The sequence below is a fragment of the Emys orbicularis genome, chromosome 2 (assembly GCF_028017835.1).
Source record: "Emys orbicularis isolate rEmyOrb1 chromosome 2, rEmyOrb1.hap1, whole genome shotgun sequence".
Classification (NCBI taxonomy): domain Eukaryota; kingdom Metazoa; phylum Chordata; order Testudines; family Emydidae; genus Emys; species Emys orbicularis.
The window spans coordinates 184,870,591-184,895,338 of record NC_088684.1 but is presented as its reverse complement, the minus strand read 5'-3'; the positions used below and the strand labels follow the sequence as shown (position 1 = coordinate 184,895,338).

The 24,748-nt window shown below is 42.7% G+C and overlaps 1 protein-coding gene across 1 annotated transcript in view; it reads right to left on the bottom strand.

The window, feature by feature from the left end:
• Window positions 1-24,748, bottom strand: part of GALNT1 (polypeptide N-acetylgalactosaminyltransferase 1) — a 152,734-nt gene that overhangs the window by 66,838 nt on the left and 61,148 nt on the right. Inside the window, exon 4 of the mRNA XM_065400198.1 lies at window positions 9,138-9,304. Coding sequence (XP_065256270.1) covers window positions 9,138-9,304 — 167 coding nt within the window. The remainder of the gene's footprint in view (window positions 1-9,137; window positions 9,305-24,748) is intronic.

Here is a 24,748-nt window from a genome sequence, read left to right as displayed (position 1 = left end):
GGGGGATCCAGTGATACAGTGTACTTAGATTTTCAGAAAGCCTTTGACAAGGTCCCTCACCAGAGGCTCTTAAGTAAAGTAAGCTGTCATGGGATAAAAGGGAAGGTCCTCTCATGAATTGGTAACTGGTTAAAAGATAGGAAACCAAGGGTAGGAATAAATGGTCAGTTTTCAGAATGGAGAGGGGTAAATAGTGGTGACCCCCAGAAATCAGTACTGGGTCCAGTCCTATTCAACATATTCATAAATGATCTGGAAAAAGGAGTAAACAGTGAGGTGGCAAAATTTGCAGATGATACAAAACTACTCAAGATAGTTAAGTCCCATACAGTCTGCAAAGAGCTACAAAAGAATCTCACAAAACTGGGTGACTGGGCAACAAAATGGCAGATGAAATTCAATGTTGATAAATGCAAAGTAATGCACATTGGAAAACATAATCCCAAGTATACATATAACATGATGGGGTCTAAATTAGCTGTTACCACTCAAGAGAAATCTCCGAGTCATTGTGGATAGTTCTTTGAAAACATCCACTCAATGTGCAGCAGCAGTCAAAAGTGTTGGGAATCATTAAGAAAGGGATAGATAATAAGACAGAAAATATTATATTGCCTCTATATAAATCCATTGTACGCCCACATCTTGAATACTGTGTGCAGATGTGGTCACCCCATCTCAAAAATGATATATTGGAATTCAGAAAAGGGCAACAAAAATGATTAGGGGCATGAAACGGCTTCCGTATGAGGAGAGATTAATAAGACTGGGACTTTTCAGCTTGGAAGAGATGACTAAGGGGGGATATGATAGATGTCTATAAAATCATGACTGGTGTGGAGAAAGTAAATAAGGAAGTGTTATTTACTCCTTCTCATAACACAAGAACTAGGGGTCCCGAAATGAAATTAATAGGCAGCAGGTTTAAAACAAAGAAAAGGAAGTATTTTTTCCCCACACAATGCAGGGTCAACCCATGGAACTCCTTGCCAGAGCATGTTGTGAAGGCCAAGACTATGAAAGGGTTCACAAAAGAACTAGATGAGTTCAAGGAAGATAGGCCCATTAATGGCTATTAGCCAGGATGGGAGGGATGGTGTCCCTAGCCTCTGTTTGCCAGAAGCTGTGAATGGGCGTAAAGAGATGGAAAACTTGATTACCTATTCTGTTCATTCCCTCTGGGGCACCTGGCATTGGCCACTGTTGGAAGACAGGATACTGGGCTAGATGGACCTTTGGTCTGACCCAGTATGGTCGTTCTTATGTAGTCATTTAAAAGTTGAAATAAATAGTTCAATAGTTCTATGCAATGGCCCTGCCACAGTGGCTCATAATAAATGGAAGTAAGACTGACATCTCTTTTAAAAGGTCTGAATGGTTTTTCTGTGTATGTTTGGCTAGCTAGCATGGCTTCACCTGGTTTCTTCTCTGATCCTTGCTAGTGCATTCCCTCTTGATATGACCTGCAGTCATCCAGTGCTGACCTAGTTCTTAGTACAGAGGGACTAATTAACTCAGGTGCAACGCTGACAGACCAGGTGTCAGCTCACGCAAAGGTCCCCAAATACATAGCTGTGTGTTAGTATTGTTAAAATAGATATTAGAATTATAAGAATGTTTAGACTTTACGGAATGCTTGTAAATTGCTGCATGCATTAATCTCATTTATAACGTCTGTAACTCATACTGTAAGATGATATTTGAGTATTTGCATTGTGGTTCTCTGTAACTGTAAAAATCACCAGACAGGTGAGAGGCATTAATTAGTGTGAAATGCTGGTTTAAAACAGAAAATGTTACGTCCCTGCCCATCACGGAAGGCCCATCAACACCAGACAGACTAGTGTGGAACATTAAAAAGGACAAAAGACTGTTTACTCTCCCCTGCCCATGAAGATGAGTCATGCAAGTAAATTCCTCCCATCAGCTGAGTCTGCAGCTTAGAGCGGAAGGCGGATAAAATCCCCCAACAAGAAGGAACTGTATCCAGGGCAGGTGCAACTACTAGGCGAACTAGGAGGCCGCCTAGGGCGCATAGTGGTTGAGGGCACCTAAAAGCCCGCTCAGGCGAGGAGGTGGAGTGGAGGTGAGCTGGTGTGGGGGGGAGGGGGGGCGCACGGGGAGGGCCGCCCACAGTAACGGGGGGGGGGGGGGGAACGTGAGCACAGGGGAACTTCTCCCCGCCTCAGATCACCTCCACTCTGCCTCCTCCGCTGAGCACACAGCCCCCGCTCTAATTCTCCTCCAATCGGCGCCGCAAGCCTGGGAGGGGAGGAGAATTAGGGCGGAGCCGGTGTGCTCAGCGGAGGAGGCGGAGCGGAGGTAAGCTGGGGTGGGCTCCCCGGGCGGGGTTAGCTGCAGAGGGGGGTTAGCTGCTGCGGGGGGGAGGGGGCGGCAGGCGGGGTTAGCTGCTGCGGGGGGGGCTCCTCTGGTGTGGGGGGGCGGGGGGCGTGGTTAGCTGCCGCGGGGGCAGGGTCAGCGGGGGGGGGGGGGGGGTCGCAAGGTGGAAGTTTCGCCTAGGGCGCGAAACTTCCTTGCACCAGCCCTGACTGTATCTTTATGCTGCTTGGACTCTGGGATCAAGAATTACTAGCCATAAGCACTAGACCCTAATGCTTAGTCTGGGTTAGCCCTAAAGAACATATAGAGCTTGTTTCTTATAGAAGCTTCTATTACTTTTTGAAACTGAAGTTTGGAACTCATGTGTGTGTATATATATGCTTACCTACTTTAACCTTGTAAATAATACTTGTTTCCTTTCCCTATATAATAAATCTTTAGATAGTTACATGGAATTGTCTACAATGCTGGTCATTGGTGTGAGATCTGAAGTGCAATTGACTGGGGTAAGTAACTGGTCCTTTGGGACTGGGAGTAACCTGAATATTACTGTGATCCTTGCTGTAAGGGACCATCTATCACAAAATCAGGCTTACTTGGGTGGTGAGACAGATCAGAGTACCCCAGGGGACTGTAACTCATATTAAAGCTGTTATAGTGCTTGAGGAGTGAACACTTGACAACTGGTTGGTGAAATCTAAATACAGAATCAACCAATTTGGGGTTTGTGCCCTGGTTCTTAATAGTCTGCCCTGCGGTTGGTACTCTCACTCTTGGACCACTGCAGGACAGCTTGACATCAGGATCCTCTTTTTAACTAGTTACTTGCTGGCAAAATGTTAGATATAAAAAAAACCATCAATAATCATATATATAAATTAATAATGCTTCATAATTTTGTTCAGTAGCTAAAGATGCAAAAGTAACAGATATGTTTTGTTTCCCTAATGCTTTTCTTTCCAGCGTAAACAGAACTGTGATATTATGCAAATTCACTTTGCTACGAGCAGAGACTGGCAGGTACACAACAGGCTCCAGGCAAGACTGACTGCTTACTCTATTCCAATTAAATTGGAATACTAGAATTTGAAATATGCTACTTAGCTAGGATGAACATCTCCTTTTAAAAAAAGGCTTATTTCAATACAACAGAATACTTAACCAGCATGTGTAGAAACCTTTATGCTTTCAACTAGTGTGTCTTTCAGTCTTCGTTAATTTAAAATCATGTTTCCCGTGAAATCAAACAGACCTGTTTGGGTGGTGGAGGGGTGGCAAGAAAACTTCTCAATTGCTGACAAAAAACTGCAAGTGAAATATATTTCAGTGGTCTCAAATTATGAATACTGTATCTCTCTAGACTAGGGGTCCCCAAAGTTGGTTCACAGCTTGTTCAGGGTAAGCCCCTGCGGGGCATGAGACACTTTGTTTACCTGAGCGTCCACAGGTACAGCCACTCGCAGCTCCCAGTGGCCATGGTTCGCCGTTCCCGGCCAATGGGAGCTGCGGAAAGTGGCGCAGGCCGGGCCACCGCTTCCCGCAGCTCCCATTGGCTGGGAACGGCAAACCGCGGCCACTGGGGGCTGCGAGCCCCTGCCAGGGGCTTACCCTGAACAAGCCGCGAACCAACTTTGGGAACGCCTGCTCCAGACCAAATTAAAAAGTATTTTAGTAGTTTAAGCCTCAACATCTGAAACATAAGTTTCCTTTTGGTTACAAAGGGTACACAAATGTTCTGCTTTTCATAAAAAACGGAAAAAAAGCTGACTTCAAAAGAGTTTAGGCTTTTATGGGGCTAACATTTGACTTCAAAATGAAGGAGTTTCTCATTTTAAAATGGGGTTGAATGACCCCTCTTCCATTAAAATTGAAAAGATATGACATCTAGAACAACAAAAGTAAGGGAAATAACACACCTATATTAGTTTGCCACAGTGTTTACAAGTCATTCCTCACCATTTTCAGGCTACAATTAAAAGTGGCTCTCCATGATTGACCTTTAGCACTATTCCAAAATAGTGCCAATTAAGATGTTTTTGAAAGATGAAATAGTGGATATAATTAAAGATGAAAATGTAAGCTTATTTTAAATTTGTACATACATATTCTAATTAATTTGGAAAGTTTACCCCTACAATAATCTCTACTGTAATATATGCAAATTAGAATCCAGATTTGATTTGTTCCAAGGAATAACTACTAAAAGAAAAAACAGGAGGAGGAGGAGGAGGAGGAAAGGGAGATTAATTGAGCTAAAGGTGTTGAAATTTTATCATTTGTCTGAGCTACTACACCGGTAATTTTTCAGGGATATCTCAAATACATACAATAATTTAGCGACATAGTGCATTATCTAAAGTGCACATAAAGTGAATGAAGAGCTAACTTGTACAGTAACTACAACTCTTTGAGAAGTTTTGTCCCTATGAGTGCTCCACCACAGGCTGCGTGCATGCCTGTGTGCTCCTGATGGGAGCTTTTAAGTCAGCAGCATCTATGATCTACACCTGTGATCTATATATCCTCGTATTCCGGTGAGAGAGATTATATAGGGAAGGATGGAACAGCCGCCACTCCAGTTCCTTCTCAACTACAAAACCCAAGAAGGCTCTGCAGCAGAGGGGGAAAAAGGACAGACGACAGAGCACACCCGTAAGGTACAATGTGAGGGGACACGGGGCAAAACATCTGCAAAAATTCCAGTTATTGTACAAGTAATCTCTCCTTTGAGATTTTGTGCCTATGGGTACTCCACAACACAAGACTTCCAAGCAATATCTCAATGTGGAGGCAGGTGTTGAAGAGGCAGATCTAACAGTTCTGAGGACAGCGTCAAAGGCCATGCCTGTCATGTACTATTCCTCCAATACATGCATTTTTTCTGCAACCCTATATACACATTGCTTATTTTTTCCCTTACACTATCATAATAGTTAAGTACATAATTATGTGAAAAATCCAAGTCATATACCTTACAGAGAATATATTTTATTAATTTAATCAGGAGCCAGTTATGAAAAACTCTTTTCAACCATCACCCTCTCACATAATTCAAGAATCAAGGTAGTTAATTATAAAGTTAGTTTACCTGTGCCACAACTAGCCAAAAATGTTGACAGAACTTTTTTTTTTTTTTTTTTTTAAATCAGAGAAAGTCATTTAGTCAAAACTGAAATGTCCCATGAGAACATGTTAATTTCAATGAAATGTTTTTTAAAAACCTTGTAAGAACAGAATGTTCTGATTTTTAAGGACTTCTCATTTTGAAATTTTATTATACATATTTTAATGTAATTTTTTTTATTTTTTCATTTTAGTTTTATGTTTAAATTTGTGTGCTTACATTGTGACAAAACTGAATTACAAAATGTGACAAATGAAGAAGGAAAGTGTATGTGAAGGACATGGAATTACTATGTAATCTAAGAATACAGTAATATAATGATGTTATGAACACTGTATGTGACTTGGTCAGTGAGGGCAAGTTATGTATTTTGTTATAAAAGTTTCCTATATGAATGCATTGATCTAGCTTAATAAGGGCTGTAGGAAGAACCAACAGAAAGACAATGGCTCCAGATACGAAAATCCCAACACACACTTGAAAGACAATTGGCAAAGCCATCAGCTTCAAGAACTTTACAGCCTATCTACAAGGATCTTTTGCCAGGCTGGGAAATTCAAGATCAAAAAGACTTAACAGCTTTTAAATGGGGGTCTCCCTGATGCATGGGGGAGAAATGGTTTTATGAGTTATGGGAAAGACTACGCCAACCAGACTGTAGAGATCTTGAGGGAGGGAAGGGGTCTACAGGAAACTTAGACCATTCCACAGGATAACCATGTGGAAGGTGGTTAGTTATCTGGTAAATCAGATGTCTGTTTTAAGAACTGTTTTTATCTTAAATGCTTTTGTTCTAAATAAATAATACTTTATTTTAAGGAGGCTGTTGTCACTGCTTACCACTGTTATTGCTGGAGGAAGGAGCAGACTTGCAGGTACTGGACATAAGTCAGATCCTGTTGAGGCAATCTAGGTTGATACACAGGGGGCTGCAACCCAAGACCTGGTCTGAGAATTGTATCATTCCATCCCAGGAGAGGCAACTGCAAGAAGACTGAGACCTGAAAGGGAGGGCAGCATTCGAAGGGGCCAGGAGGGCATAGACGTACAGTGAGCCTGGGCACCATGACATTTGTTCCTAATGTCTAGAGCAGTGGAGGGCAACCTGCGGCCCACGTGCAGCCATCAGGGTAAGCTGACTGCGGGCCATGAGACATTTTGCGGACGTTGACCGTCCACAGGCACAGCCTCCCACAGCTCTCAGTGGCCGCGGTTCACCATTGTCGGCCAATGGGAGCTGCGGGAAGCGGTGGGCCGGCTGCCGCTTCCTGCGGCTCCCATTGGCTGGGAACTGCGAACCGCAGCCACTGGGAGCTGTGGGGGGCTGTGCCTGCGGACAGTCAACGTCCGCAAAATGTCTCATGGCCCGCAGTCAGCTTACCCTGATGGGCTGCAGGTTGCCCACCACTGGTCTAAATGAATCCCATTGTGTGTTTCTTGGAAAGTTTGAGGTTCCAATTATCTTGCAACTTCTTGTACTAGTACATTCTCCAATATACGACTGGGTTTCAACCTGAAATAGGCTCTGCTGCACATTCTGCTTGGTACAGAGAAAGCTTCATCAGTAAACAAGAAAGCCAATATTTAAGTACATCACCAACTGAAATTTGGGGAAAACTAAAATTTGGGGACTACATTTGCATCCTAGCTAGACTTCAACAGTAAAAAACATACAAATTCATAGCTAGCAGAGCGGAGTTTCACTGACTAGAAAACATTTTAAAAAGTAGTTCTGATAAAGCAAGTTTTTCTGCAGGAATATAGTGGAATTTGCTTTTGGGCATGATTGTTCTCTCTTCATTTGTCCTATGTTATTTCTCAGTTTAATACTTTAAGTCCCAGATGTCCATATTGTTCCATGCAATGGCAGAGTTGTATTGAATCTCTGGACCATAACCACTATTCAGACTTTAGCCCCACTACTTCTTTGCCTTTTTGCTTCATTTTCGTGCAGTGCTTTCCTTCAATTCAGCTAATACTCTGAGTCTGAGATTAGATTCAGTGGCTCTAGGGATGGCCTTCAAAGTTCACGTTGATGTCCTCTGTAGCTATTCACCTGCTTAATGTGTCATCCTTTCCATTCACTATCCTCTACCTAATGAGCAATCTCTGGCACTGCTGCAACGTCCCCAACTTATGGAAATAATCTTCATTGGTTATATAAATGAAGGTAACAGATGACAAGACAATCAAACAACTGGTTAATGGATATTACACACACACACAGCTTCTCTTTCACTTTCATATGCATATAGACACACTTAATATTGGAGAAAATCCTCCACCAGATGGAGGTTTTTTATTTTAGTTTTATATTTAGTATTTTATTTTATATTTATCAATTACAATACCAATCACCAATTCTTAAGGATACGATTATGTCATCGTGGTCACCACTGTCACATAACTGTAAATTCTGCCATTTATATGGACCCTGCTGCCACACATTATCAGTGTGTTAGTTCGCTTTGATCTAGTCCCGTTTCAAAACGGAACTATGTCAAAGCTAACTAACAAACTGTTAATGAATGGCAGCAAGGTCCTCAAAGTCACTGTGACCACAGCATGATTTTTTTTTTTTTTTTAAACAGTGACTTATATAAATTATGCATAACTTTATCCTGACAAAACTATATAATTCAATTAAAATGTATTTGATAGTTAGTATTTAATATTAATATTTAAAAATTAAATCAGAATTTTAAAGAAACAAACTAAATACAAATATTAAAGTCAAAATCTAAAATGAAACTTTTCAATTTTTCTGTAATGCTTTTGCTGAGCCAAAACTGAATTTTGGAAATTGAAATGTTGTTCTGATTTTGATTTTTTTTTTTTTTTCCCTTCTAAATATCACATTTGTCTGTGGAATGAAAATGTCAAGTTTCAACCAGCTCTAACCTGTGCACATGTGTGTTTATATATTTGAGTTATTTAGGTTTTTAGGGCAGAAAGCTGTCTGTGTTCATTTGATCAGGTGATGAATATAAAAATCTTACATGCTCTAAGACAGTGGTTCCCCAACTTTTTTTCCACCAAGGACCCCGTTAGCATCGGATTAAATGACCCAGATCCCTTTTGTTTCTGGTTCTACTGGAATATACACAGCAGCATGGGAATGCTCCTGCCAGCATGACCTCTCAGGCATGATGCGTCATGCTATGTGGAACAAAATGGCGTCCTTCAGGTGGCAAAGTGCCAGAATATGTTTCCAGTGTGTCCTGGCCCTGCTTCCAGGGACAGACCCCAGCATAACCCACAGTGGACTCCCATGATCCAGGGACCTCACTACGGGAACCACTACTGGAGAGGTTTGTGAATGCCCTAGAAAGCAAACCGTACTACAGATTGCACAGAATTTGAAATAAACAGTCTAGTGGCCCTTTTTAAAATTATTATTATTATTATTAAAGATACCCAGAACTGCTATGTCCTTTATAATGTTAATAGTAGAATGCAATAGGTGGATCGGTGGGCTTTTACTGTATATTCAGCGTGGAATGTTCCAGATACAAACAAATGTGGGCATTGTTTCATTACTACGATTTTTCAAATATTCCCCAAACTACTTGTCCTTGCTAAACCAATGTCAAGCCTGAATTTCTTAAAGCAGTAAGTCATGAAGCCATGTAGACAGCATCTGAAAACCAGCAACACAACAACACTGTATTACCTCTTTCACTGGCATCATCTACAAGTACAATTTCTTCCAGCAAGTGTCGTGGCGACCGATTTATCACACTGTGGACAGTTCGTAAAAGCGTACTCCAAGCCTCATTGTGAAACACAATGACAACACTTGTTGTAGGAAGGTTGTCTGGATACACCTTTGTTTTACACCTATGGACAGAAAGGTAAATCAAACAGGTTCATTGATAAGTCAACAGTTTTTATAACAATTTAAAAATATAATTTCTGCGTTATAACATTAAAAATACTCCAATAGTAGGATTTAAAACGTGAAAAATGAAAAGATCAAGAGTTTGCAGATTTAAAATAGCAAATAGATATATTTGCACCGTAACATGCCTCTCTGTGTGTTCCAGCTTTGTGGCTCTTTTTAACATACACTGGTGTAAAGGGTTAAGAAAAGCGTTTGTCACTATATTATGCTGAATTGTTCAAACCCATAGTAGAGAGGCAAGGAAAGGATGGAGGACTGAATGGCTCAGTGGATTAAGTAATGGAATGGCAAGCTTTTCATATGCGGTGCATGTATTGCTCCCTGCTCTGGTCAGCAGTGACCAGATGTTACCATCTGACAGCTGTTCAGTCACGTGCAGTGCATAAATTGAGTTGGTGAGAACAGGATAAAGAAGTGGCATCCTTGTTAACACTATAGGCAAACACACAAGATGTGCATTGAAACTATTGTCTCATTTCTTGTACGTCCTTGTATACCTGTTTTGTGAATAAGGAGGATCAATCTTCCAAGGATGCCACCTCTGATAACATTAAATTAGATCTATACTTGCTTTAAGAAAAAAAACTTAGTTAAGCAAAAGCTATACAGGCTGGGAAGTGAACAGTTTTACAACAGAAAAAAAAATCAGAAAAATTAAAAGTATATTTGCAAAAAAGTAATTTGTTTGGAATATTGTATGTCTGGAAGAAAGAAAATAATTTAATATAGCTAGCATTATATATTTAGCGTTATCCTACTCTAGTAGTTCTTGACATTTGGGGGGAAATGTAAGATTTTAAAATACTCTATAAAATTCATGTAAGTTAATTGTGTATTGAACTTTATTGTAGCTTTTTTAAATAAAGCAAAATTATGTTCATACAACCTTTTGCTACTGAAAAGTTTAAGTCACATTTGATGCCCCCACTCTAGGATACAAAAATGTTTTTTCCGGTTTTGCATATATTGGACATGCTATAAAGATGATGTATATTTAATTAATTTTACCTGGCTGAAAGTAGGCTAAAAAAGTTTTCATATTTGACGTTTTGAAATTTGTATGCAAGACTATAATGTCTCCAAGAGCACCACGTACCTTAAAAAGCAAATGTCTAGCCTACAGACTGGATCACTGTTTTTCAGCAAGCAACCCCTCACAGAATCAGGTAGAGAAATCAATATACTGCACATAAATTTTCAAAAAACTGTTGGAAGGCTTTAAAGTACAATTCTACTTTAAAAGTGACTATGAAATCTTAGCACTTTTTTTACTCCTTATATATATTCAGAATCATATGCAAACTATTGTAATATAAGATTTTAGTACTGTCAGCTTTGGAGAATCAACAAAGCAATGAAGAAATATGAAATCAAAATCAGAAGAGGACAAGGAATACACTTTATGGAGCTTCATTTCTAACAGTAGAGCTGTTTTGTTGAATTCCAAATTGAGAGATCAAATGAACTGCAACAGGGTTCATGATAGGCAGTACTGACGCATGCCACCCCAGAAGGAACGCCAAGAAGGATGCTCCTTAGGAAGCCTTATACCTTCAGGGAACTGTAAGGAGCATTCAGCATGTTTCCTCCAAATTTAGGGAGGGGGCTAGCATTACTGGCCAGTGTAAAAGGATAGGGCAATGGGTCTGCATCCTCCTCCCACCCTCATTCAATTTGCAGAAGATAGGGTCATTAAAAGCACTAGCCAAAACTAGTTCTCATACTCTGAGCATAAGTACTACATTTGTGCCTGAACTTTCTGAGTGGGAGTGGGGTGGTTCCTCCAACTGAGAGCAGAACCCACAAAGTCTGGGGGCATACAAGCTCCAACATGCCTTACTGAGGGTGAGCTGAGCCTAAAGAGCATCCTTGTCTGACCCCCCCCCCCTTAAAATAAATATGGAGCCCAAAGGGAATCCAAGCCACACTAATAAGTAGCTTCTGTGGAAACGGTGCTTAGAAGAAGAGCCATTTGTTTTCCAATTCAAGCCCTGCACGCCTCATCTTGTATATGGGACAGGCACAATCTGGCTTTATAATACATTTCTCTGTAACATTAAGTCTGAACAAAGTTACCTGCCACGTAGGAATGAATGTCACAAAAATCTCTGGAAAACATTATAGCCATATGATGAAATGGTTATTTACCTTATTGAGGTTCTTTGAGATATGCTGTCCATATATATATTCCAAGGATGGTACTCATGAACCAGTGCACTCAATTTTGGATTTTTTTTGGACCAGGAGTGCCTATTGGGGATTGCCCCATACCCTGAATATCCTTGTGCTCCCAACAAAGGCATAATGGGCAGGGCAACCCCAACCATCCTTTAGTTCCTTCACCAATACAAATCCAGCTGTTATAAGACACTCTATTAGTGGGAAAGGACAACAGCTTGTGGACAGCACATCTCAAAGAACCAAAATTAGTATTCTTCTATGAGTGCTTGTTCACATATATGCCACTGATGGGGACTCTCAGTGATCAAACTTGATGGAGGTGGGTGCTGGGAGTCTAAATGACTATAAAATGGCCCTCCCAGAATGAGCATCACAATGTGATGTTCAATGGAATAAAATGTGTAAAACCCATGTTCTGAACTCCAAGTGGCTGCCCTACATAGGTCTGCTAGGCCTGGTCTACACTGAGTTTAATTCGAATTTAGCAGCATTAAACCGAATTAACCCTGAACCCGTCCACACAACGAAGCCATTTATTTCAATATAAAGGGCTCTTAAAATCGATTTCTGTACTCCTCCCCGACGAGCGGAGTAGCGCCAAAATCGATATTGTCATTTCGAATTAGGGTTAGTGTGGCCGCAATTCGATGGTATTGGCCTCCGGGAGCTATCCCACAGTGCACCATTGTGACCGCTCTGGACAGCAATCTGAACTCTGATGCACTGGCCAGGTAGACAGGAAAAGCCCTGCAAACATTTGAATTTCATTTCCTGTTTGCCCAGCACAGGAGAGCATAGGTGACCACAGAGAGCTCATCAGCACAGATAACCATGCAGGCCGATAATTGAAAAAGAGCACCAGCATGGACCGTACGGGAGGTACTGGATCTGATCGCTATATGGGGAGAGGATTCAGTGCTAGCAGAACTTCGTTCGAAAAGACGAAATGCCAAAACTTTTGAAAAAATCTCCAAGGGCATGATGGAGAGAGGCCACAATAGGGACTCAGAGCAGTGCCGCGTGAAAGTCAAGGAGCTCAGACAAGCCTATCAGAAAACAAAGGAGGCAAACGGTCACTCCGGGTCAGAGCCGCAGACATGCCGCTTCTAAGCTGAGCTGCATGCAATTCTAGGGGGGGCCGCCACCACTACCCCACCTCTGACCGTGGATTCCGAGGCGGGGGTAATCTCATCAGCCACACCTGAGGATTCTGCGGACGGGGAAGAGGAGGAGGAGGAGGAGGATGACGAGCTTGCGGAGAGCACACAGCACTCCGTTCTCCCCAACAGCCAGGATCTTTTTCTCAGCCTGACTGAAGTACCCTCCCAAGCCAGTACCCAAGACCATGACCCCATGGAAGGGACCTCAGATGAGTTTACCTTTTAAAATATAAAACAGGGTTTAAAAGCAAGCGTTTTTTTAATGATTAATTTGCCCTCAGGACTTGGGATGCATTCGCGGCCAGTACAGCTACTGGAAAAGTCTGTTAACGTGTCTGGGGATGGAGCGGAAATCCTCTAGGGACATCTCCATGAAGCTCTCCTAGAGGTACTCCAAAAGCCTTTGCAGAAGGTTTCTGGGCAGTGCAGCCTTATTCCGTCCTCCATGGTAGGACACTTGACCATGCCATGATAGTAGCAAGTAATCTGGTATCATTGCATGACAAAGCCTGGCAATGTACGGTCCCGGTGTTTGCTGGCATTCAAGCAACATCCGTTCTTTATCTCGCTGTGTAATCCTCAGGAGAGTGATATCGCTCATGGTAACCTGGTTGAAATACGGGAATTTAATTAAGGGGACAGAGGTGGCCGTTCCTACTGGGCTGTTTGCCTGTGTCTGAAAAGAAATCCTTCCCTGCAGTTAGCCAAGCGCCGGGGGGGGGGGGGGGGGGGGAAGAGGGGTAATTGGCGCTGAGCTTTTCGCCTTTGGCTAGCAGGGATCTTCCCTGATACCAGCCACGCGGTGGGGGGAGGGATAAAACGATCATCCCAGAGAATTGGAGGGGGGGGGGAGTTTGTTTTCTGCTGCTGAAGGTTAACAGGAAAACCGCAGCAGTCCACGGGCTTTGCTTGGTATGTGGGAAAGAAGGGCGCAGAAACCGAAAGACAATGGCTTACCATGGCAGCATGCAAGCTGAATTCTGTTGCCCGGACCTGCGTCTGTGATCTCTAACACCAAAGCCACAGGCACTCAATATTAAGATGGAAAATGCGACCTTGTACTGAAATCACATGTGCTATGTAATGTGAATAGTGTTGTTCACCATGAAAGAATATAAGCATTGTTCTGTAAAATGTATCATTTTAAAAACGTCTCTCCTTTTTTTCATCCCTCCAGCAGCTGCAAATTTTTCAAGCCTCCCTCCTCTGTCCCGAAGGCTATCTCAGATAAAGCGGCAGAGAAAGAGGACGCGAGACGAGATGTTCTCGGAAATAATGGAATGCACCCGCAATGAAAGAGCTCATTTGAATGAGTGGAAGGACACGGAATCTAAGTACAGGAAAGATGCCAGTGAACGTGAGGTCATGAGGGACGCTCGAGATGAGAGGTGGCAGGCTGCAACGCTGGGGCTGCTGCGTGATCAAACGGACATGCTCCGGCGTCTGGTGGAGCTTCAGCAACGGCAGCAGGATAACAGACTGCCGCTGCAGCCGCTGTATAACCTCCCTCCCCCCTCACCATGTTCCATAGGCTCCTCACCCAGACGTGTAAGAACGCCGGGGGGGGGGGGGGAGGCTCCGTGCACCCTCCCACTCCACCCCAGTGGACAGCCCAACCAAAAGACTGTCATTATATTGAATTTTTTCAGTGGCCTTTTACTTCCCTCCTATCCTCCTCCCAAACCTCACCCAGGTTACCTTGTCGGTTCTCTCCCTATGTTTATAATCAATTAATAAAGAATACATGATTTTTAAATGATAGTGACTATTTCCTTTAAAAGCACGCTGTGATTTAAGGGGGGAGGGTGGTTTGCTTACAGGGAATGGAATCAATCAAGGGGGTGGGTTTTCAACAAACAGAACTTTCACACCGTAGCCTGGCCAGTCATGAAACTGGTTTTCAAAGCTTCTCTGATGCACAGCGCTTCCTGGTGTGATCTTCTAATCGCCCTGGTGTCTGGCTGTGCATAATCAGCCGCCAGGCGATTTGCCTCAGCCTCCCACCCTGCCATAAAGGTCTCCCCCTTACTCTCACAGAGATTGTGGAGCACACAGCAAGCAGCAATAACAATGGAGATATTGGTTTGGCTGAGGTCTGACCGAGTCAGTAACGAGCACCAGCGACCTTTTAAACGTCCAAATGCACCTTCTACCACCATTCTGCACTTGCTCAGCCTGTAGTTGAACAGCTCCTGACTCCTGTCCAGGCTGCCTGTGTATGGCTTCATAAGCCATGGCATTAAGGGGTAGGCTGGGTCCCCAAGAATAACTATAGGCATTTCAACATCCCCAACAGTTATTTTCTGGTCCGGGAAGTAAGTCCCTTGCTGCAGCCGTTTAAACAGAGTAGTGTTCCTGAAGACACGAGCGTCATGAACCCTTCCCGGCCAGCCCACGTTGATGTTGGTGAAACGTCCCTTGTGATCCACAAGTGCTTGCAGCACCATTGAAAAGTACCCCTTGCGGTTTATGTACTGGGTACCCTGGTGCTCCAGTGCCAAGATGGGGATATGGGTTCCATCTATCGCCCCCACCACAGTTAGGGAATCCCATTGCAGCAAAGCCATCCACTATGACCTGCACATCTCCCAGAGTCACTAGCTTGTGTAGCAGCAGCTCAGTGATTGCTTTGGCTACTTGCATCACAGCAGCCCCCACAGTAGATTTGCCCACTCCAAATTGATTCCCGACTGACCGGTAGCTGTCTGGCGTTGCAAGCTTCCACAGGGCTATCGCCACTCGCTTCTCAACTGTGAGGGCTGCTCCCATCTTGGTATTCTGGCGCTTCAGGGCAGGGGAAAGCAAGTCACAAAGTTCCATGAAAGTGCCCTTACGCATGCGAAAGTTTCGCAGCCACTGGGAATCGTCCCACACCTGCAACACTATGTGGTCCCACCAGTCTGTGCTTGTTTCCCGGGCCCAGAATCGGTATTCCACAGCTATAACCTGCCCCATTAACAGCATGATCTCCAAAGGACCGGGGCCCGCGGTTTGGTAGAATTCCATGTCCATGTCCTCATCACTCTCGCCGCCGCGCTGCCGTAGCCTACTCCTCGCTGCCTGGTTTTGCAGGTTCTGGTTCAGCATAAACTGCATGATAACGCGCGAGGTGTTTACAATGTTCATGACTGCTGTCTTGAGCTGAGTGGGCTCAATGCTTGCCGTGGTATGGTGTCTGCACTGTTCACCCAGGAAAAAGGCGTGAAACGGTTGTCTGCTGTTGCTTCCCTGGAGAGGGGGGGAGGATGTACCCAGAACCACCCGCGACAATGTTTTTGGCCCCATCAGGCATTGGGATCTCAACCCAGAATTCCAATGGGCGGAGGAGACTGCGGGAACTATGGGATAGTTACCCACAGTGCAACGCTCCTGAAATCGACACTAGCCCCGGTACATGGACGCACACCGCCGAATTAATGTGCTTAGTGTGGCCACATACATTCGACTTTATACAATCTGTTTCCAAAATTCGAATGATATAAATTCGGATTAATCCCGTAGTGTAGACATACCCCTACAAACACATTCCTCAAAGACGCAACTGAGGTTTTTTGGGCCTTGGAGTGAGCTGAGTGTCTTTCTGTAAGGGCTACTTAAGCTAAATATTAGCAAAGTCTACTACAACTAGTAATCCAATTAGACAGTCTTCAGGTGGAAACATGTTAACCTTTCATTCTTTCTTCATAAAATACAAATAATCTAGGAAATACCCTAACAGCGTAATCCCATCAAGACTGACAGGGCCCTATGCACATCTAAGTATTTTCCATTATGAGTATATAGCGCTGGTAGAGTTCTACTTTTAATACGGGTATTTTGACTTCCGATGAGCAACTTCTCTCTAACACTGACAATCATCCAGTATCCATACTATAAATTGAATCTGGATCTTATAAATATTAGAACCAGATGCAGAATTTGGCCTTCCTTCTGGGATAGCAGAGACAGCTGAACAGGCAGTTGGATCAGGGGCTGAAATGAAAGGTTCATCGGGTCTGAAAACCAAGACTGCCTTTGCCTAGGCTGGAGCCAGCATTATCTTTGCTGAGTCTGGTTTGATCATTCTGATTACCCTTGGGATTAGGGGAATTGGATGATAAATGCATGTGTAAGGCTGTAGGAAAATCACGGGCTGTGATTTTGTTGAGGAAACCGCAAATTGTTGCAACTTTAAGTGGCATTGCAACTTGGCACATGGAATCACAAATACCACTCAAATTTGGCAGAGCCACCTCTCTGTCATGACTTAGTGGGGGCCATGGCGGATGCAGAGGATGGGACTTGTTTCTCCATAGCATTCACCCCCTCACTGCCCCAGCTCCATATTGAGCGCCACTGCCTGCACTCAAGCCCTTCTGGTGCTTGCCTTGCACTTTGCCCAGGTGAAGGTCTACCTGCACCTGGTAAGTGTGGGTCAGGGCCACCAAGCATCAGTGTCTCCTACCCAATTTCAAGGACTTTGCTTTCCACAGCCACCCCTATGCACCGAGGGACAAGCTTGGGGAGGTCCCAGTGAATGGGGCTGGGTGGGCACTAGGGCTTGTCTCTCCTGCAGGATACAGGGCTGGGAAAGCTTCTAGAGATCTCTGATCTGGGTCTGGCTCTAGGGTGCAAGAGTTTGGGCTCCCACACCACACACTGGGCATGGGGGAGTAGTGGGAGGTACTAGTCATCGTCAGTAATGAAACAAACGTTTAGGTCCTCGGGCTTTGACTTCAACTTTCGAACAACAAACAACAACAACAAAGTCAACTTTCTTACAGCCTTATACATGAAAGCTGATGACCAAGGATAAGGAATGCCCCTGCTATGGACCTGTGATCCTGATGCCCTGCTGAAGAAGTCTTGACACTTTCTGTTGTTCAATATTGATGAGATCTATGGAGCGTTGACCCCACTAAGTATTTCTTGAATGACAATGTCCTTTACCAACAAATCATGATTGCTTGTAAGTTGTCTGCTGAGGCAAAAAAGCAGAACATTCTGAAGACCTGGTAAGCGGAGAGCCACTAGATTTAAGTTGTGACCAATACACTTGTTCCACAGCCATACTGCTTCCTGACAGAGGGGTGGATCTTGCTCCTCTTTGTTAGTAAAACATTACTGCTTGTTAATATATGGACAGCTGAGCCTTTAAGAACGGGAAAACATGGAACACAAGCATGGCGAGTTGCACTCTGCTCCAGAATGTGTGTGGGTAATTGGGCCTCTTCGAAAGATCAGAGACCTTGAACCTATGTGGCCCAGGTGAACCCCCATCCCATGTTGGAGGCATTTGTTATGAGAGTTTTTAATGGTAGGCATAGAGAAAAGGGAACTCCTCTGGAAGATTTATTGGGATATTTCCACCAATTTACATGACAACTTCCAGGGGGACCTGCACTGTCTTGTCTAGGCGATGTCTGATGAGCTGATACACTTACTTCAACCATCTTGTATGCAGCAAAGGTGAAGTCTAGCATGCTGACTTATGTAGGTACAGGACACGATGTGACCTAGAAGCCTGAGGCAAGTTCTCAGCAATGTGTTTACGATGTGTCTGCTGTTGATGATTAAATCCACTATGCCACTGATTCTCTCCTGCGGGAGGTAGGTCCTTGCTGCTGTTGTATCCAATACTACCCCAGTAAACTATTTTTTAAATAGAGAACATAAGAACAGCCATACTGGGTCAGACCAAAGGTCCATCCAGCCCAGTATCGTATCTGCCAACAGTGGCCAATGCCAGGTGCCCAAGAGGGAGTGAACCTAACAGGTAATGATCAAGTGATCTCTCTCCTGCCATCCATCTCCACCCTCTGACACACAGAGGCTAGGGACACCATTCCGTACCCATACTGGCTAATAGCCATTAATAGACTTAACAGAATTTGTTTTTCCTCAATGACCCTTAGTTCTAGGGAGGCAAAAGGATGAATAGTCTGCTGAATGGAGCTGACTACCTATTGAGGACATTTTCCTAGGATGAGGCAACTGTTGAGGTTTGGAGTTGTTAAAACGATGACTCTGCTTTCTCAGGTGGGCTGCTGCTACTACATTAAAACATTTCTTGAACACCCCCAGTGCTGCTGGCAGTCTACAAGGGAATATCCTTTATTAGGAATTGCCTATGTAAAATGAGAATTTTTTTTCTGTGGGGAGGATGGATAGCAATATGAAGGTCAAGGAGTTGTGCACTAGTCCTGTGGATTCAGGGAGGGGATTACTGAGGTAAGCGTTACCATCCTGGATTTGAGTTTGCAAATGAAGGTGGTCTCAAGTTGAACGCTGTGGTATCTGAAGATAGTGGCAGTAAACCTCTTAATTCTGTGAAACTAAGTCTACTGATGAAGTTTGCTCTTCTGAGGGGTCCCAGTTTTATCATCTCCATAACCCAACAGTCTGTATTATGGTTCTCCAAACCCCGTGGAAATGAAAAAGGTGGTTGCTAAAACGAGGGGAAATAACTAGTGGATCCACTAGAAGTTGTACAGAACTCTTGGCTGACGAGTCAAATTTGTTGCCTCAACCATGAAACTGGGTGCAGAGATGACACTGATGGCTTTACCATCATCTGGGATTTTTGAAACTTCCTTAGAGACTCAGAAGGTCTGTGTTGCGGGTAATAAGACAGCCTTGGCTATGACCAGGGGCCTAGCAGGTTTCCTTTTAAAGTAAGAGTCTAACACTGCCCCCCAAAGACCCTCCTGGGCATCCTTTGAAGTATATAAGGCTTCATCAGCCTTGATACTGAACAAATCCCTCAAAAAAGGCAGGTGATTCCACAGTAACCTATACCTCCTACAGATTGCTGGATGCTTATAGGCAGGAGGACGGTCTCAACACCATATCGAACACATGAAGGGCTGCCTGAAAAGAAGAAAGAGGGACCAGCTGTCCTTCACAAATTAATTTAAATTTCTTTGTACAGTCTTATGAGAACCTTAACAAATTTTGAGATATCATTCAAAGTCAAACTTTGCCAAAACCAGCTAGAAGTTGGGGATTCCAATCTGCACGCTTGCAGATGGCTAATTATTACATCCAAACAGACCTAATATTTTTGGCTGCTTGGAGAACTTTCGTGTCTCAATATTTGATGGACTATAGCTACTATGAGGGATCCTGGAGCCAGGTGAATATAAAGTTACTCGAACACAGAAGGTGGAACTTGGTATTGATTCTCTGCACACTTGCATTATGGAGCTGTAATGCTTTCATGAATGGGCATCACTAGGCAACCGGACATAGTATTGGGCAAGATTTCCAGGAGCTTGTGAGATCTCTCCTACACCATTTCTACTGGGATCCACAGTGTATCCCCCATCCATTGAGCAACTCTTGGAAGGATCTGAAGTCATCTGGTTATGAGGATGACATGAGTAGGGATGACAGTCTCATGAAGAGATAATGAGAATGTGAGTACTCGAGAACAGTTTGCTTGTAACTTCCTCAGAGCCTTGATCCAGATTCTCACCACTAAGGGACTGTTCTTGAGTAGTTTTAAGTGCTATCCTCTGACACTAGAGATGGAGATTTAGTTTGAGAACATACTGAAGATGATGATCTCCTTGCAAACTAGAAGTCCCATGGAGCCTGGTAAGGCTAAGGGTGCTGATAAGCTTAAGGAGCTGGGTGCCAGGGTGGCGGATACCAAGAATTAGGGTCCCTGTGACTTTTAGGGTTAGGATAATGGCAGTTAAACCTCTAAAAGATAATTCAGGGTCAAATTATAGCACTTGATTCCAGGAAATGCGAGGAAGCTGTCTTTACTATTGTTAAAGGTTGAGAAGGAATACTCCTCAACTGTTGGAGCTGACTGGCAGGCATACCCTGAATACGACTTCTCACCAATACTTAAATGACTTTTGAAAATGGAGACTTATACGTTGCAATGCTGAGATCAATAATACCTTTCAAAATCTAGGCTTTATAGCGCTTAAATGAAACATTTCAAGATTTTCTAGAAGTCTGAGTTAAAAGCAATGAAAATGTTTAAACTTAACTTTCATATATAATTACAAAATTAACTACACGAGATCTCCATATATAATACTCATCAGCAACATGTACACACTACCATGTATACCAAATCATTATAGTGCAGTAAATATTCAATAAACTAACCAGTCTAAACCTGCTGACATTTCAAAGTTTCCCTTCAGGGTACAGGTTTTCAGGCCCTCTTATTTGTGAAGAAAGTCCTTAGTATATGGGGTTTTCCTGTTTTATTGGCTGCCCTTCCGCATTCTCTTTAGAAGGGCAGCCAATCAAAGCTGCTGCACATGCTAAATTATAGACTTTTTGGCTGAAACTAAGACTGTAGCACTCCTATATCTGCAGCTAGCAGGGGAGAAGCTGTTCCTGATGACTACAGTTCCTGTTGTGGCTCCCAGAACTGCCCCCACCTGAGGTCTATGAGTAAGGGAAGATCCTCCCCTATCCAGTTCTCCCACACAGGCTTGGGTGATGGAGGTTAAGCATTCTCCTCCCTGACCTGCTTTGCTCTCTCAGGGCTGGAAGGCATTTGAAAAGCTCCTTGGCACTACTTTCCTCCAAAACTTGCGAAAGGTGGGCGTGGTATGGGGAACTGTTTTACAGTGAAACTGGGCTGGAGTTTTTGTTTTTTTAAAATAATAAAATTAGTGGTTGTGGTGTGAAATTCTTTTGGAACGAAAAGTTTACGCTAACAGGGAGGAGAGAGAATGAAATACTAAGGTCTCTACTTTTCTTTTTGCCCCTCTCTGTAACTTCAGGTATATTTATGCAAACGTATGTAAATATTTGCAAACCGATATCTACTGTTTTAAGTATATTGGAAGACATGCAATTCTCTCTCTCACACACACACACACACACACACACACACACAGAAGGGGGGGTGACAAACAGAGGCCTTGCTACCGTTAAAAATCTAATAACCATGACGAGATCATTAACCCCCTCAAACTACATAACCATGACTTTGTCATCATTATCCAAGGACGAAATTATCCTATTAATCGGGAACACCATTACTTTCTGTGTATGTACCGCACCCAGCACAATAGGATTTTTTATTAATATAAATATTTATTACTAATAATACTTATGTAGACTTGTGAACACATGGAGCCATGATGCAATCAAAAAGGTAGACCACCTCCTACATCAGGGCATTCTTACTGGAATATCTGATTGTGGTCAAACACGCAGTCAATTGACCAGCTTGCCAAGCCTACATTTCATCTCCAATATAGGTTAAAGGGGGCCCCAAATGACTGCTGGGGATGAAAGTTTTACATTATGTGTCAAGCCCTTTCCTTGCAGAAATGGCCCTCAACCTATGAACTTCTAGCTAAAGCGGTTCAGTATCATTACTTATTTAGATTGCTACAGTTCCCAAACATGCAAGTAGACTCTTCCAGCTGCTTTGATCTAAAAAAAGACAAAGGATAGGTAAGAGGGTTGCAATATACAAAACAATCAGGGTGACTAGTCTTATTAGTTACAAGTTTATTGATATATAGATTTTATTTTAATATTACACACACTAAGGTTCCCTCTCTCCCCCATCAAATAAGCTTTTCATCTTCTCCCGCACAGAAATCTCCAGCTTCATCCTCCCAACATTTGACCTCCTGTCCCCAAACATGTGAAAAAGTAATAAGTAGATGGTCAACCAAGTTTCTTGTATACATCACAGAAAGAGGATTTTGAGAGTGGATGTAAATGAAAGAGTGAACCAGTTTAAGAAGGACATTCTATCAATTAAGGAATAGCCCACAAGAAACCACAGACACTGCTGCAGAAGAAAATGTATAAAATGGGCAACAAGACTGGCATTATTGGCACAGTCAAGGAGAAGAGAGGTGATTAGATAGGGAGAGATTTAGAGGGCAAGAAAATTACATGGGGTCTTGAAGGGGATGAGAAGCTTGAACTTGTGCATCAGAGAAGTGGGAGCCAGTAGAAGAATTCAAAAAGAGGCATGACAATCAGAGTGGGAGACAAGAAATGTAACCTTACTTGGAATAACAAAAAGTAATCCCCTATTTCTCATGTTGGAACTATCAAATCTCAATTGAGGAAAACTGAGGATATGACACGGCTCGGACCAAAGTGGATAATATCAGTGTCTGAGGATGAGACGTTATTAAAAAAACCTGAAACCTGAGAGTCACACACACTTTATCAAGCCATTGAAAACAGTGCAAGATAAAGTAGTATAGCAGTGGGGTGTTAATTTAGACCTTGTTTAAACTATGAGATTCTGCAGATCAAAGAAGAATTATGTATCTAAGAAAAAAGGTACCTGTGTGAATTGAAGTTCATTCTCAATAGCTCTGCCTGGATTGCAAAGCTATTAAAAGAGAGGAGCTTTAAGCCACTGAATATAAGGTCTGATTTGACAGAATTAAATCACTGCATCTATTGCTCAGCCTTGTTTGGTTTTCAGGTCATGATGGATGGTTATTCCTTTACCATTTTAATTTCTCAGTACCATAAAAAAGGACCAACATTTGTATCATTTCAAGATTAGTCATCTGGACCAACAATGGCTAATTTTACACTAAAATCAAACTTTAAAACATTCAGACAAATACAAAACGTTGAGGAAGCACTAATCTGAATCAGTTTACTGACGATTCCTACAAGCAATACCATCTCAAATACTACCCCATTAAGGAACCTATAGGCTAATCTCACTGCAGCATATCACTTGACATTTAGAGATTCCAGAGACATTACTGGTTCTTTGAATTGTTGTGTGTAAATTGAACAGTGAATACAATAATCTAAGCATCATTCTTAAAACCGAAGTGTGATATATAGAATATTACATAAATACTTGCTTATTATACATTAGTTTAGTAGAGTTTGCTACAGTTTGTTTCATGGTTTTAAAAACCACGGAAAAAACATTTCTGCAGGTAATACTGTGAAGAGATTAATTTATTGACAAGCCTTGCATGCCTTCTCAACAGGTCTGTTTTACATTCACAAAACAATGTTAAAATGCTGCTACTGAGGTAGGGATCCTGTTGAAATAACTATGTGATCAAGTAATAAAGTACTCTCATAATATATACGCACAAGGGAACAGGGATAAAGTTGAACCACACAACCTTAATTCTACAATTTCCTAACATTTGAGTACTGAACTTTCAAACTTAATATATTTAACAAGTAACACAGTAACAGTTACTTCCCTAACCCCAGGATTATCCCCTGGCCAAATTTCAATGTTGGTGCTAGAGCTCCCCCCCAATCACTGCTCTACAGCCAAAATGCGTCTGAAATAAATGTAGTCAAACTTTACTAATTCTGGGTCACTGAGAACAAAAATGATGCTTAAAATTGTTGATTGGCTCTAGTTTTCAAGATATGCTATTGGGTCAGTATATACGACCCCTGACTTGGGAATGGCGGAGGATAAGTGAGTTATAAAGGGAAGGGATCTCAATTGAAACCAGAAATGACTAAAATACATCTTTGACTGGATTTAAGAATAAATCTATGACTGGGTTTGGACAGTACTTGCTTTTTAGGCAAAACAATGAATGATGCAATCTGAAGCTGGTATTGCATCATACATGATATGAATTGCATCATGTTATTCCTAGAAGTCATGGATGATGCAATCATAACGAAGCTTACATCACTCTGCTGAACAAATTGCCCTATATCAGCTCTAGAAATCATACAGTGTCGTGCTCTCTTATTTGTCAGTGTTTGATTTTGCAAAGGGACACATTTCTGTTTAGCCAAAGTGAGAAGAGATGCCTCGTACTTGTGTGAACAGTGCAGATAATTTCTGCTATGTTTGTGGTGAAGTGACTTTTGCATCACAAAAGCGCAGTATAACCACTGTGGTTAAGAAAGCCTATCACCTTTATTTTGGCTGCAAAATTGGAGATCAGGACAAGAGGTGGGCCCCACACATATGCTGCAACACTTGTGCAACAAATCTTCGCCAGTGGTTGAACAGGAAAAGGAAATCTATGCTTTTTGCAGTGCCAATGATTTGGAGAGAGCCAACAGATCATACCAGCAATTTTTACTTCTGCACGGTGCCTC